Here is a 16274-nt window from a genome sequence, read left to right on the forward strand (position 1 = left end):
ACAGATGCATGCTTATATTACTCTAAAACGACTGTATATATTTCTGGATAACTGTAAGAACCAATAAGGAGCATTCCAGGTCACTGAAGAAAGCGGTGAAGAAACAAACTTTGTTCCATAAAATGTTGGTGTTTGACGACATAATTTAAGCCAAACCATAGCGAGTTTACTTCTCTAATTGATTCATATTCGAAAGCTATTCGTGTACTCTTTGTCCCTCCTTACATCTTGTTAAACTACAATAGGTGCTAGGAAAATAGACATCTGTTTTCAGTCTCATCATTATTTTAGAAGACGTGTGCAAAAGGCTGCAAGAGCTAAAGAGGAACGCTTGTGAACTGTTGGGAAACATTTGATTTGATCCAGTTCGAGAGCTCACACCAGCCCCATGATTCCCATTTCAAAACCGACATACAGTGCCTTCAGAAAGTATTCAAAGCCCTCGACTTATTCCACATTTTGTTGTGTTACAGCCTGAATGAAAAATGTATATCAAAAAAATTATCACCCACACAACACCCCATAAAAACAAAGTGAAAACATGTTTTTAGAAATTTGAGAAAATGCATTGAAAATTAAATACAGAAATCATATATATAATTTAAATAAGTATTCACCCTGAGTCAATACTTTGTATAAGCACCTTTGATAGCGATTACAGTCGTGAGTCTTTCTGGGTCTCTAAGAGCATTATTCTTTTCTAACTTCTTCAAGCTGTGAAATTGGTTGTTGATCATTGGTAGACAATCATTTTCAGGTCTTGCCATAGATTTTCAAGTAGATTTAAGTCAAAACGGTTACTCAGCCACTCAGGAACCTTGTGTGTTGGCCTTGTGTTTTAGCTTATTGTCCTGCTTAAAGGTGAATTTTTCTCCCAGTGTCTGGTGGAAATCAGACTGAAACAGGTTTTCCTCTAGTCCTTATCGATTACAAGCATACCCCTGACAAAGATTTATTATAACTAACCCAAGATAGACCACAGCCTATCATTTCCGAAGGGAGCAAATTAATCATAGTGGGCAGAACAAGCAACTTCGGTAACCTCTTTATAATGTCTGCTTTTTTATTTTTTTTACCCATCTACCAATAGGTTCCCTTCTTTGCCAGGCATTGGAAAATCTCCCTCGTCTTTGTGTTTGAATCTGTATGAAATGTTCAATTCAGGTTGCAACACAACAAAATGTTGAAAAAGTCAATGGCACTGAAGACACTGTATCATATCATAGGCACTGTCTCATGGGGCGGCAGGTAGCCTAGTGGTTAAGAGTAACCGAAAAGTTGCTAGATTGAATCCCCGAGCTGACAAGGTAAAAACCTGTCGTTCTGCCGCTGAACAAGGCAGTTAACCCACTGTTCCTAGGCCGTCATTGTAAATAAGAATTTGTTCTTAACTGACTTGCCTAGTTAAATAAAGGTTAAATAAATAGTATTGGAAATGATTACAACATCACTTGAGAAATGATCAAATGTCCTTCCAAATAATTGAATATGTTTTTAGGAGACCGGGAGCTCCGAACGCCTTCCATATTTATTATTATTTTATTGACAAGACAGTTATAAGTACAGAATAGTAAACAATGGAGAGGGATACAGAAAGGAAGGGCGCTGACAACACGCCGAGCCGGGGATCGAATCCCCATCGCCAGGGGTCATGTGTAGTCCGGAATCGGAAGCTTAGATTGCTACACCAGACTCCGGCAAGTCATAAATAAACAAATACATACATAGATAAATAAACCATCTCTGTAATGTAACATCAGGTTACGCTGCATTGTTGATGATGAGATCAGGGTTGAGTAGTTTGATTGGTTAGTCAGTGGTCAGTGCAGGGATGAGGTTTCTGATTGGTTAGCGTCCTGAAGCATTTGATCGGTTAGGCCCACTGTGCTACTGTAGAGTCGATAGTAGATGGTTGTTCCTAGTTTTTAGAAGACCAAGGGATAGGAAGTCATTGAGTCTGTGTGTTGAGCAGCACTGCCATGGTTAGAGGGGCGGTGGAGAAGGGGCAAGGCTGGGATGCGGAGGGAGTGGACTGGGGGGCTGCTGTCATCTTGTCTTCCCATCTATCCACCTTTCCCTCCCCTATTCTCTCCCTTACACGCCCTCTCTCAGCAGCACCGAGGCGAGTGTGTTTGGGGGGAGGGTACTGATGGAGAGACTGGGCGATGTTGTTTGAGGATGTGAGTATTAACAATGGAAAGTGGAAGTGCATGGAACCCCACCCACCCACCACTGCTCTGTGTCTCGACCACCTCCAGCCCACCCCCAACCCACCCTGGTACCCATCCCTGCAGCCCCAATCAGCCCCCTCAGGCCCCCAGCAGCTTCTTGACCAGGTAGCCAGGCATGCTGTAGAGGAAGAGCCCCAGCATCATGAGCAGCAGCAGGGCCACAACGATCTTGATGATAAGCCACTTGTAGCGGTTACACACCAGGTAGCGGATTGCCTTCAGCGGGCTCAGGAACCACAGGAATGTGGTGTCCGGCCGACTGGGGGGGGGGGGGGGGGGGGTAAGGTTAGAGGGGAAGGGCGAAGATAGAGGGGTAGATAGTGGGGCATGGGATGGGGGTTAAAAGGGTGTAATGGAGGGTATAAGGGAAGGAAGTGGGGAAAGATATGGGGTAGATAGGGGGCGGTTGTGGGAGAGGTAGAGGTGGATTAAACAGAAGGGTGAGTGGATTAAAGGGAGGGGGTGGGGAAACAGTGATAATGGGGGCCGAAGTGCAGGGTAAAGAGAGGAAAGAGGAGAGCAAGCGTTAGTGGTTCGTAAGCCATGTGATGTATGACTATTTCGAACTGATCACAATTTCACCATACACTACTACACAAACAACCCTGTTTAAAAAATAACACAGCTCTTTTTATTTCATACAGAACCAAAAGACCACTGCACAATCAGGAGGCACAGACGATGGAGACTCAGACGATGGAGACACAGATATAAAATTAGATGACGTTTGTTTGACAGCTCGCTTGAAAGTAGCTACATAGAAAACGCATTTCCCCTGAAGCCGCCAGTGTAATGACAGTGTGATGCACAATGGAAGACTCGGGATTGGCACCAGACACTGGCAGGTTGAGCGACAAGAGACAGAGGACAGTATAGGGGACAGAGACAGGGATATGAAGATGCTGAGAGCAAAGAAAAAGGGGGAGGGATGCAGCAAAAGCTACCAGAGACAATCTTTGTATATCTGAGGAAAGACAAAGATTGAGACATACCTGGGAAAAAAAGGAGGACAAGAGATGAGCCGTTGAAAGATGGAAGAAAGAGGTTATAGAAAAGGAAGGTGGTAGACAGCAGAGAGGAAGAGGTGAGAAGGGAAAGACAGAGAGAGAAGCGATATGGGATCAGTGAAAAGGGGGAACAGAGGAGAGAACAGAGAGAGGGAAAAGGAGAAAGAGAAGCTGACAGAAAATGCGGAACAGAGGACAAGAGAGGAGGGGCTAGGATAGGACAGAGAGAAGGGGCTACCGGTGGCCCTGGTGGGTCGACGTTCTCTCAGGCCCCCAGCATCTTCTTGACCAGGTAGCCAGGGAAGGAGTAGAGGAAGAGGCCGAGCAGGAGCAGCAGCAGCAGCAGGCCCAGGGCCTTGAGGATCAGCCAGCGGTAGTTGTGCCAGATGAAGTAGTGGATGGACTTCAGAGGGTTCACAAACCACATGAGACTGGTGTCCGGGCGACTTCAGAAGGGGGAGGAAAGGAAAGGAGGGGTGGAGGGGATGTATATGGAAGGAAAGACAACGCAGGTTGGAGGGTAGGAAGAGAGGCAACACAAAGGAAGGAAGAAAAGAAACAGAGGGACACAGGTGAAAGAATGACAGGAGGAGAATGGAGTGATAGTGTGAAGGTGTAAGGGTGGCATTTCCACAGCGCAAAGGTGGTGCTGTTGACAAAATAGGCCGTATGTCTTGTGTGCACCATATATCCTCTGAATAAACCATTGTTAGCTTCTGATGGATGCACAATGAGAGGGTTTGAATATAAATTGACATTTGAAAGAAATACGGTCCCTTGTAACCCTTGCACAGTTTTTGTTTGCGTCGTGTAAATAGGACTCCTGAAGGAAGTGGATGAATATAGGAGTCTGACTCTGCGCCATTATTTTCTTTCCTACCTTCATGTTTAAAATATATTTTTGGGTGATTGTGTTCATTTTGTCTGTATGTGTGTGTGTATCGTCTTAATGTGTGTATGCTGTAACTGTAAATATCTTACTTTGGTTTCTCCAGAGGGTCAGGCTCATTGCGTCCCAGACCAACAGGACTTTTCTCCGCTTCCTCAGCCGACATCAGATGAAGCTCCGCCTCCACTTTACCCTGAGAAGACGACACAATCAATCCATTACTCCCAACGTGTGTGTGTGCCGTGCGTGTGTGCGTATGCGTTCGTGTCTATGTATGTGTAACCTCCAGTGGACAGACTACGTAAAATAAATGGTATCGTAACGTCTGTCAAAAGGTTCTGGGATGCAATGACTAGCAACAGTAGTTCCGGTGCCCAGGTTTTTAGTCACTGGTTATTTGGACGGCTGAGAGTTTCCAGTTAGGGGGGTGGAGACTTCGCTAGTCGCGTTAGTATCTTTCTCTCAACATCTCGACCCTGAGCCTAAATAATTATCTGACATTTTTATTCTGGGTTTCGAAGATTAGTCTCTCTCTCTCTCTCTCTCTCTCTCTCTCTCTCTCTCTCTCTCTCTCTCTCTCTCTCTCTCTCTCTCTCTCTCTCTCTCTCTCTCTCTCTCTCTCTCTCTCTCTCTCTCTCTCTCTCTCTCTCTCTCTCTCTCTCTCTCTCTCTCTCTCTCTCTCTCTCTCTCTCTCTCTCTCTCACCGTGAGTTCCATCTCATCGTTTTCGTCGCGGGCCATGAATGGCCACCAGCCCTTGACTCTCTTCTGTTTGAAGATGGAAATGCATGGCAGCTCAGCCTCATTCTGGACCATGCCTATGGAAGACTGCTTGGCTGTCTTCGCCCCACGGGGAAACCTGTTCAGGTCCAGCTCTATCGCACCTGTCAGGAGAGACAATACAGGGCATTAGTGAATAACTGAGGAGATACAGATGTTGGATCCTAATTCAAGCCAGTTTCCTACAGCAGGAAAAGAACCCTGTAGCAACAGGAAATGTGAATTATTATGTTGAATTATAATTGACATTTTTGTAGGGGTTGATGCATTTTTCATATGGGAAAATCAAGTCTGAAATATCAAAGTGGAAATTACAAACTTCAGAAAGTCTTATTAAACCTCAAATACACGACAAGTAAAACATTTCTCCTGCAATAGGGTTAAAATGAAGATCCTACGCCTGTACAAAGATGGAGAGGTAAAGACAGACTGAGATACAGCGAGAACCGGGAGAGAAAGAGGACAAGAGATGAAAGAGGTTGAGGGATGAGATACAGTGAGGGAAAAAAGTATTTGATCCCCTGCTGATTTTGTACGTTTGCCCACTGACAAAGAAATGATCAGTCTATAATTTTAATGGTAGGTTTATTTGAACAGTGAGAGACAGAATAACAACAAAAATATCCAGAAAAACGCATGTCAAAAATGTTATAAATTGATTTGCATTTTAATGAGGGAAATAAGTATTTGACCCCCTCTCAATCAGAAAGATTTCTGGCTCCCAGGTGTCTTTCATACAGGTAACGAGCTGAGATTAGGAGCACACTCTTAAAGGGAGTGCTCCTAATCTCAGTTTCTTACCTGTATAAAAGACACCTATCCACAGAAGCAATCAATCAATCAGATTCCAAACTCTCCACCATGGCCAAGACCAAAGAGCTCTCCAAGGATGTCAGGGACAAGATTGTAGATCTACACAAGGCTGGAATGGGCTACAAGACCATTGCCAAGCAGTTTGGTGAGTAGGTGACAACAGTTGGTGCGATTATTCGCAATTGGAAGAAACACAAAAGAACTGTCAAACTCCCTTGGCCTGGGGCTCCATGTAAGATCTCACCTCGTGGAGTTGCAATGATCATGAGAATGGTGAGGAATCAGCCCAGAACTACACAGGAGGATCTTGTCAATGATCTCAAGGCAGCTGGGACCATAGTCACCAAGAAAACAATTGGTAACACACTACACCGTGAAGAACTGAAATCCTGCAGCGCCCGCAAGGTCCCCCTGCTCAAGAAAGCACATATACATGCCCGTCTGAAGTTTGCCAATGAACATCTGAATGATTCAGAGGACAACTGGGTGAACGTGTTGTGGTCAGATGAGACCAAAATGGAGTTCTTTGGCATCAACTCAACTTGCCGTGTTTGGAGGAGGAGGAATGCTGCCTATGACCCCAAGAAACCATCCCCACCGTCAAACATGGAGGTGGAAACATTATGCTTTGGGGGTGTTTTTCTGCTAAGGGGACAGGACAACTTCACAGCATCAAAGGGACGATGGACGGGGCCATGTACCGTCAAATCTTGGGTGAAAACCTCCTTCCCTCAGCCAGGGTATTGAAAATGGGTCGTGGATGGGTATTCCAGCATGACAATGACCCAAAACACACGGCCAAGGCAACAAAGGAGTGGCTCAAGAAAAAGCACATTAAGGTCCTGGAGTGGCCTAGCCAGTCTCCAGACCTTAATCCCATAGAAACTCTGTGGAGGGAGCTGAAGGTTCGAGTTGCCAAACGTCAGTCTCGAAACCTTAATGACTTGAAGAAGATCTGCAAAGAGGAGTGGGACAAAATCCCTCCTGAGATGTGTGCAAACCTGGTGGCCAACTACAAGAAACATCTGACCTCTGTGATTGCCAACAAGGGTTTTGCCACCAAGTACTAAGTCATGTTTTGCAGAGGGGTCAAATACTTATTTCCCTCATTAAAATGCAAATCAATTTATAACATTTTTGACATGCGTTTTTCTGGATTTTTTTGTTGATATTCTGTCTCTCACTGTTCAAATAAACCTACCATTAAAATTACAGACTGATCATTTCATTGTCAGTGGGCAAACGAACAAAATCAGCAGGGGATCAAATACTTTTTTCCCTCACTGTAAAGGAGCTATAGAAGAAGTGGCCGAGAAAATACAGAACATTTATGAAAATAGACATGAAAAGAAGAATATGTAGCCTTCCAGAGAGCCCTAGCAGTGTAGGCCTACCTAGGAAGTCATCAGCGGAGAAGTGGTCAGCGTCCCAGACCTGCAGGGTGAGGCGTGCAGGGATCTTGTACTCTGTCTCATCCCAGGAGAACATGGACTCCTTCTTAGAGATGACAATCTTCTCCTCGGCCATCAGGTAGTCAAAGGGGAACACGAAGCGCCAGTTGAAATTCCCCTCGCCCGTCAGAGAGTGGTAGTGGACGTCTGTGTCCTGTTTGTCCTCCTGCTGCCCTTTCAGCCACCTGAGATAAAGGGTTAAATATCACAGGGGTCAAAGGTTCGAGGTCAGGGTAATAATGTTGTAAATTGGGTGTAAAGACCGTGTTATTATGGAGTTATTTTTTGCATATCAGCTAGCATCACTCATCATGCTCTGTGTGAAGGTTGTCTGTGGAGGATAGGCAGACGCAGTGAAGATCAGATCACCATCTTACCTCAGTGAATGTGATTTGAGATTGTTCTGGATCATTTATAGTATGGCAGTGTGTGTTTTATGCATTACAGGTCTGGTCCATTTAATACAAAAAGGGAAGTTAGTATTTTTAAAGCAAAACACATGCATGATGTGACCCTCCAATAAAAAAAACAGTCAGTAATGAGACATTTATGAGATTATTAATTCAAACAAATTGAAATATGGCTATGGTGATGTTGTGTGGACCTGGGTAAATTCTATATGAAGTGTACCATCTGATAACGACTGAATAAGAACACAGTTTGAACTGTGTTTTTAAATACAAATGACCTGATTTGGTGTTGGAGGGTCACATGATTTCTAAGGCCATGCACACACAAAGCTTTCCGCCCCAAAAAAGAGTCACATAAATGATTTCAAAAGCCTTTATGACAGTGCTTTCCTTCACTGGAGGGAAGATGCAGATACGACGAGATTAACATAAGCAGAAGTGTCATACAATGCTAAATGTGTCTCAATGCAGGCTCAGTACAGTACTGTGTGTGAGTTGTTTTGCTGCGGTGGTGTCAAGCGGGCAGTGGTTGGTAAAGAGGGTCGGGTTCCATTCATTTTCAATTCAGAAAGGAAATCAAAATTCTAATTTCAATAATAAAAAATGTATCTTTCAAAATTGATGGCAGTTTTAAATTCTTCAACTGGAATAAAAGAAAAAGATGAATGGACTGAATTGAAACCCCTGAAGGTGGGCACATTGGAGAAGCAGGAGGGGAGGCCAAAAACATTTCTACGACTTTCAATGTCCATTAGTATTGATATACTATTATCATTAATAAGAAGCATCAGATTACAATAAAATTGCAAAAAACAATAAGGACATTTCCCATGCAAACATTCTTGACTAATGCTATAGTTTAACCCCTGCCCAAGACAATGTAGGAATGTGCTGTAGGAATGCAGGACCATACCAGTTAAACAAATGATAGTAAGAATGATTAGCAATTGGCTGTCATGGACTTATCCTGGCTTATATCCAATATAATGTGTATGAGAACTACTGAAAAGAAAAATTCTAAATCAATACGTGTCATCCACAGAACATATTGCAAACCATTTACAATCCATTATCTGGTTAATAATTCAATAACGATTAGTCAATTTTAGATTAGTAAATGGCCTGGCCCTAGTATCATTTGTGTGATGTCTTTGATGACACTGACTCTTTAGGCTGTTTTAGTGGTATGGCCCTGATTGGCTTCCTCTGTCTGTCGGCGTGAAGGCATGGTGGTTTACTGCGTGCTGATAGGAGGGCTGAGGGAGAGGGGTGGGACTTGAGCAGGGGAGCAGAGTTCTGGTTGTCTAGCTGAGGAAGGGGCGGGTAAGGGAGGGCGAGGGGTTTGTACGAGCCATGCGATGGAATCATATGTGTTTTACCCCTTGACATAGATGTCAGACATCTTCTCTCCTGTCATGAAAGCATCGTCCTCTAGAACTACGTCATCAGTGTTCCAAATAATAACACGCAGCTCAAAGCTAGACAACAACACAGCATCGACACACAGGAGAGAGAGAGAGAGAGAGGACCACAAACGAGACACGACAAACAAACACCCAACACACGGAACACGTGGAAACAAAAAAAACACACAAAAAAAACAATGATTAACGCCAAAAAAACGCAGCACGCCACTTTGTCACACCCACGGGGGATCAGGGCTTAGCGCCACGGCCCTCTGTGGTACCTACCCCCTGACAAATATGTCACTGGACTTTTCCCCAGTGAAGTAATCATCGTCCTCGAGTATTACTTCGTCTGTATTCCATATAACCACCCTGAGCTCATATCTGGCGAGGAGGGAGGGAGGAACACACACAGTTGGACTGCTGTTGTCTGGTGCTAAGTTAGCCTTGGAACATAGCTGTGTGGACTCTACAGCCATGTCCCAGGGCTAATGCTAGATGACCAACCCACTCTAAGGACATACTACATTTACCACAGAAAACCTGGGATCGCAATTAGTAAGTCCATATGATTTAAGAGTTATATATACAGCACTTCATATTGGACCATAAATGAGATGCAATACTTCAGAACCTTTTAGAAAGGAGTTCCTATGTAAAAGTTGTCACATGATCTATCTGTGATGTATAGTATACACCAGAGGTGTGGACTCGAGTCACATGACTTGGACTCGAGTCAGACTCGAGTCACAAATATGATGACTTGCGACTCGACTTTGACTTTAACACCAATGACTCGTGACGACTTGGACTTGAGCCTTTTGACTAGACCTGACTTGATACCCTCCCCAAGCCCAAATATAAAAAATGATGCTATTTAAAAAAAGTGTGCAGCGCATCAACTCTTCATTTAACGGATTACAGTTTGAATCGGACAGCAGCCAATCAAATTGTGCCAGCTGAGAAAAAGTTGCGCGTGGCAGTGCAGAGGAACGTCGGCGGGTGAATTCAGATGGAGCCCTTGGAAAGATGACACCCAAAATGAATATTTTCGGATATAAAGATGACGCTGTATCAACAAAAAACGGATTGCAACTTGCGAAACATGCGGGAAGAAAATTACAGATGGAGGCGCAACAATTTCCAACTTTGTTCGACATTTGAAGCTGCACAAAGAACGGTAAGTCGTGGCTAATATAGCCGACAGCTATATAATTTATTACTTTACTAGTGTATCATGTAGGCTAACGCAACGTTAAATAAATGAGCCTCCACACAGTCAGTCAGTGCGGGAACGTGATCATTGCACCCATGATTGAGCTACAACTGGCTAGGCAGTTGGTAGCCTACATCCTGCCTGATGTTACTGCTGTTCCTAAAACCATTGACATACGTTAGCCTACTGTAATCACACAGAGAGAGTGTGTGTGTGTGTGTTAAGGTTGGGCAATTGTGTACAAGCCTACATCGCCCGATTGCGCCCCATAGCGATCCTCGATAGTCGATCACTATTGGGGGGGGTTCTCATGGCTACCCATGTATTTCCATGGAAATCTAACGTTTATTTGGAAAGTAATAAATATATTGATATTTTTTAAAGCATTCATGATTTGCGGAAATGTAATATACTAACTATTACTCTTGTTAAAAATATGAAATGGTATTACATTTGGTGAAGAGCACATTATGACTTGTTTAGGACTCGAAACTCAAAGTTTAGGACTTGAGACTTGACTTGATACTTGACGGTCTTGACTCGGACTTGCCTGTCTTGACTTGGGACTTGACTTGGGACTTGAGTGCTAAGACTTGAGACTTACTTGTGACTTGTAAAGCAATGCCTTGGTCCCACCTCTGGTATACACTGTATCTACACTGACTGAACACTTGCGCCAGCCCCAGACAGGACCTACTTCTTTGGTTTCCGTGGTGATATGTCGATGGCGGGTCCAGGTGCTGGCATGTCCATGGGGAACATGTCTACCCACATCTCAATCCGCCCCTGTGGAGTTTAACAGAAGTCACAAAAGGTTATAACCGCTTATTACGGATTCATTATCCACTACTCTTAATTATTGACAGACCTGGGTTCAAATACATATGTATTTGAGTATCTGGTATTTCAAATACTTTTTTCTATGTATTTTCCAATACACAGTCCAAAACATATGAGTATTTGAATGGTTATTTGAAAACCAAATAGTCTACCAAATTATATTTGAAAGTATTTTCAAATACTATTTTTAAATACCTGGGTTAAATTCAAGGAAGTGTATTTGAGTATTTTCAAATGCTTTCCAAGTGTATTTAAACTGCTTTTCCTTTTCCCCTAAAATATATCTAAATACTTATTTGAAATGCATGTGAAAGTAATTGAGATATTTGAAATAGAATTTGAACCTAGGTCTGATTATTTCACCCTTATTAGGCGCTACATTACATTTAAATCAACTCAAAAGCACTACATTACATTTAAATCTGTTGGGAAGTTGCAGCGATGAGACAAGATCGTAACTACCAATTGGATATCACAAATTGGGGAGAAAAAAGGGGTAAAAAGTTCTAGATAAACCCTTATAATAATGATATATAATAATAAAACGTGGATTGTTTTTGAGATATAGGAGTTGGTGTGACCTGTTCGATGCCAGGTTTCTCAGGGTGGAGCAGGGGTCTTGTCTCGACGTGCTCTGGGATGAGTTTACAGCCCACCCTAGGGATCTCCTCCCAGTGCTTCAGCACCGTCAGGGCCAGGTGCTCATCTGTCTGCTTCTTTAGACCTGTACACACACACACACACACACACACACACACACACACACACACACACACACACACACACACACACACACACACACACACACACACACACACACACACACACACACACACACACACACACACACACACACACACACACACACACACACACACACACGGTAAATACCAGGTCTCTCTAAATGTAGGCAAAGCTTAATAAAGCTTGCTCTGTTCAATGACAAAAATGCATCAAATATTAACAACATACCAGTCTCATCCTCGATCTCTGTGGCACCCATGAAGATACGGTTGGCAACCTTGACCCTTCCCCCGGGGCCGTAGTGGGGTCCGTCCAGCTTGCCCTCCTTACAGAGCTTGGCCAGGATCTGGCTTGGCTTCATGGGGTCACGCCACATGTTGTAACCATGCCTACCAGGAACAAAACAACACCACCAGACTGTTATCGATATTTACTTGCTTTTTCTTTTGAAAGAGACAGACAGAGGAACAAACTAACAGACAGACAGACAGGAACTCACACAGAGTAGTTGTTAGCGATGCCACAGGTAGCTCTGTGTTTGCTATAGTAGCGGTTCTCCAGGTCGATCTTGGTCTCCCCGATGAGGTCATCAGTGCCCACCAGATCCCAGTCGTACACTGACACGGTCAACATGGACTCCATGGGGAACGTAGCCTCCATGTCAAACGCCCTGAGAAGGATTTGAGGGAGGGAGGCAAGGAGAGGAAGGGATGGAGGGAAGGGATAGACCAAAAAGGATGAGATGAAGAGAGTACGGATGACATTTGAGATAAGATTCTGATATTGTAGAGTTCAGAAAAAAATATTTAATATAATATTTAATAATATTTTGTCACTTCACAATGATACACTAATACAAAATACTAATTATTTACAAAACCACATCGTGGAACACTCAAATTGAGTTGAGACACTTAAAACAATCATAGTCAAACATGGGACAGGCGTCATCTATAATACATAACATCATCTATACCAGGGGTCCAGGGAACAGAACTGCAGACCAAAAAATAACATCATTCTTTGATGAAGGGAAACAGAACCGGGAACGAAAGTGATCTCTAGTTTTCTGGAAAAGAGCCGTTATTTTTAAATCTTGAGAACCGGTTAATAATGTTATTTTTTGTTCCAAAAATATTCCTGATGTCTAGTATATCATTCTGTAATTTGGTGACGTTATAACGTTAATAATAGCCTAAACACATTCCAAGCCCCCTCCATGCCCATTCATCTCTCTCGCTCTGTCCTCTTCCCATCGTGAAATTTCAGTCGCATCTCACGGCTGCACTTATCTGACCGATCAAAACATGTAAACAACTAGCTTACGCATTCCATACTGTAGCAAGATTCTCTATCCGTGCTAATGGGTTAAATAAATACATGAGTTAATATCTAAAACCTATGTGGATTTCACTGGTAAAACAACAGAAAATGAACCATATGAAAAAAAGTGATTCTGTTCGGGGTGGAAAGTTTGGAAAATGATTTTGGTTCCATGCCCTGATCTATATACATGTATGCATAAACAAAAACAAAGCACAGTAGATAAAAGGACAATTAGGCACTTATAAACAAATGTCTCCATTGGAGGATAAGGTGGCAGGCTTTGGCGCAGGCATTTCCATTATTGTTAGCTGATAAAATGTCACGTCATTTATCATTTCCATCTAGACCGTTAACATTCTCGCTTGGTCTAGACAGCGGAAGAAAAATATAATTTACTATTACACATTAAACATTTTCCAAAAGAGCTTTGATATTGCTTGGATAAAATTGTATGTAGAAAGGGCTCTGTCACCAAAGGTGTGTTTAAAAAGGCTCTGGATAACAGCGTCTGCTAAGTGACTAAAATGCAAACAGGAAATGGTAAGCTTTTCATAGGCGGCGTTGCCAATGCATCTATGCCAGTTGCAAGAGTCACGTAATGCTTCAATGCAATAGCTGAATCAGAAGCAAAGTGCAGTCAGTGTATCCATCCACACTCACTTGCCAAAGACAGGGTTGAGCTGTTTGGAGATATAGTTCTCTTTATCCTTCAGCTCTGACTTGCCCAGTTTGATGACGACATAGGGGTCTGCTTTCCCATTGACATCAGCAGGATGGAGGTCTGTGGCCTGGAACAGAAAGTTGAAGAATGTGGCATAGTTCAGGTTTTTATTCATTCATTTATTCTTAAAATCTTTTGAACCCTTATTTTACCCCCCAAAATAGTTGACTGAGAATACATGACTAGGTCGCTACGCTTTAGAGCAACAAACTGAGAAAGATTTTGTTTATGGTCAGGGGTTAGAGGCTGTTACTCACCCTGACTACGAAGACGCGCACCAGCACATTGATTGGGTCATTGTGTGGAATGCTCTGGAACATGCCCATGTTAGGGTCGAAGCCCGCCTCCCGGGTGATCTCCTCAGACAGAGGCAGCTTGTACATGCACATGGAGCCCTTGAATCTGCCCACGATCCTGTCGTCATCCAGGGCTGCTTCATCGTCGTCCCCTGCCTTCCCTCTGTACAAGTTGAAGGTATGGAGCCAGTCCTCAAAGTTATCATACTCTGCCTCCAACTCCTTGTTGTACACCTGGAAAGTACACACACGCGCACACACGCACACACACACGCACGCGCGCACGCACGCACGCACGCACGCACGCACGCACGCACGCACGCACGCACGCACGCACGCACGCACGCACGCACACACACACACACACACACACACACACACACACACACACACACACACACACACACACACACACACACACACACACACACACACACACACACACACAAACACAGGTATCAGAAACCCTCTGAACAGCAAGGGGTGTGTATGTTTGTGCCCAGTGGAATCTCGAAGGCCTACTGACCAGCAGCTCGTTCACTTTGGGTTTGCTGGGGCGTTTCTCTGTCCCCTCTCCTGCATGGTGACTCTTCTTCTTGTCCTTGTTCCTGCTCTTGTCTCGGCTCTTCTCCTTCCCCTTGGAGCCTTTTACAGGGTGGTCATCAGGTTTGATATCTGAGGGTGGAGCGAGGGAAAGGAGTGGAGGGGGGGGAGTGGAGGAGGCAGGGGGCAGGGGAGGGGAGTGGAGCGAAGGGATGGACACGTTACAGCACTCCAGATAACAATCAGCATGAAAGTTGACATCTGACCCCTCTGGCCATCCATTGCCATGGCAACTGATATCCATGCCATCACGAGTAATTTCAAATGGAACATATTTGTTATCACAAGAGCCACCTCCTTTAAGAAATTCTGGGAGAATATCTTAACAGGAACTCGGTAAACAAAGACATTAATAATGTATGTGTTTTACAATTTTGATTTAAAATTGAGTTCATGTCTCATGCTAGTAGATGTATAGATTTATATACATGATTTGTTTGATATGGAATCCTTCATGGTTAAATCAATAGATTAAGGGAGAAAGGGATTTTATACAGTAGAAAAGCTTTAAAAGCAATGGGTTACGTTTCTTTATCAGCCAACTTTCATGGTAGTGCAAGGCAGGCAGGGTTGGTCATGCTGGTGTGATGGGTCTATTGCTATGATATGACGTCATGCTTTCCTTCTATTTTAGGTGGGGATGGGTGGGGGGGTCCTAGGGATGAAGGAGGCGAGTGATGAGGGTGTGCAATGCATACAATGCATTGACATGATCACCTCAACTGGTGCCCTCTCCACCAGTCCGCAAGCAGGCAGATATAGACACTCTGATCCTATAGCATCCATCTATAAAAGCACACATCACAGCCATCCACTACTCCCATTCTTATCCACTATTTGGAGCTCGCACAGAATCCTGTCATTCTGAGAGACACGGTAGTCATCCTGAGAGACCATTTGGTGCTCAGCACCAGCAGTGTGTACCTGCTCCCTCTGCTGCTATCTCCTGCTCCTCCCTCTCCTCAGCCTCAGCCAGAGCTGCCTCCTGGGCCCTGAGGATCTGGGAAAACATCAGGATTATTCCCACAACACACACATACAACTGACTTTATTCCAGAACACTCTAGTAGTCTAATTGGAACTACTCAAACACTATTTACAGAATATAACCATAGTCTTACTAGACAGAACTAAAAGCTACATAATAGATTGTAATAGATCTCTCACCTCCATCAGTGTCTCTATGGAAGCAAAATATTTGGACCACCAGTCCAGCATTCTCTCGTCGGTCTCATCGTCCTCCTCCACCTCTCCCTTCTTCTTCTTCTTCTTCTTTTTCTTCTCTTCTTTCTCCTCCTCATTCTGCAGATACGAGAGAGCGTCTGAACAAACGAACAAAAGTGCTACCTGGCATCGTAAATAAATGTTAGAGGTGGCAATTGATGTCTGTCCACATTGTGAAGCTCTTTCAAATGACGAGGGACAGATCCATACCACTTACCACATCAACTTTAATTACTGCATCAGACGACTACAGGGAGAGGGTCACAAAAAACAGCACCAAATTACACACAAATGAAACGCAAAATATATCAATATAAA

General features: G+C 43.7%; 1 protein-coding gene across 11 annotated transcripts in view; it reads right to left on the minus strand.

Moving 5' to 3' along the window:
- The window catches only part of otofa (otoferlin a), a 132794-nt gene that overhangs the window by 1160 nt on the left and 115360 nt on the right, over nt 1-16274 (minus strand). For 3 of the 11 annotated variants that reach the window (XM_071370803.1, XM_071370804.1, XM_071370800.1), the window contains 16 exons: nt 16174-16203; nt 15900-16034; nt 15657-15732; nt 14656-14804; nt 14091-14363; nt 13773-13900; nt 12286-12456; nt 12015-12175; nt 11624-11766; nt 10900-10988; nt 9272-9370; nt 7114-7355; nt 4832-5010; nt 4220-4320; nt 3477-3684; nt 2377-2490 (listed from right to left, as the gene is read on the minus strand). In XM_071370803.1, the coding sequence (XP_071226904.1) occupies nt 3504-3684; nt 4220-4320; nt 4832-5010; nt 7114-7355; nt 9272-9370; nt 10900-10988; nt 11624-11766; nt 12015-12175; nt 12286-12456; nt 13773-13900; nt 14091-14363; nt 14656-14804; nt 15657-15732; nt 15900-16034; nt 16174-16203 (2157 nt within the window). In that variant the 3' untranslated portion in view covers nt 2377-2490; nt 3477-3503. Of the gene's footprint in view, nt 1-2286; nt 2491-3476; nt 3685-4219; nt 4321-4831; nt 5011-7113; nt 7356-8959; nt 9059-9271; nt 9371-10899; nt 10989-11623; nt 11767-12014; nt 12176-12285; nt 12457-13772; nt 13901-14090; nt 14364-14655; nt 14805-15656; nt 15733-15899; nt 16035-16173; nt 16204-16274 lie in introns of those variants that run through there. The other 8 variants (XM_071370806.1, XM_071370805.1, XM_071370799.1 and 5 more) reach the window with 5 other exon arrangements.

Source organism: Salvelinus alpinus, chromosome 27 (genome assembly GCF_045679555.1).
Source record: "Salvelinus alpinus chromosome 27, SLU_Salpinus.1, whole genome shotgun sequence".
Taxonomy (NCBI): Eukaryota; Metazoa; Chordata; class Actinopteri; order Salmoniformes; family Salmonidae; genus Salvelinus; species Salvelinus alpinus.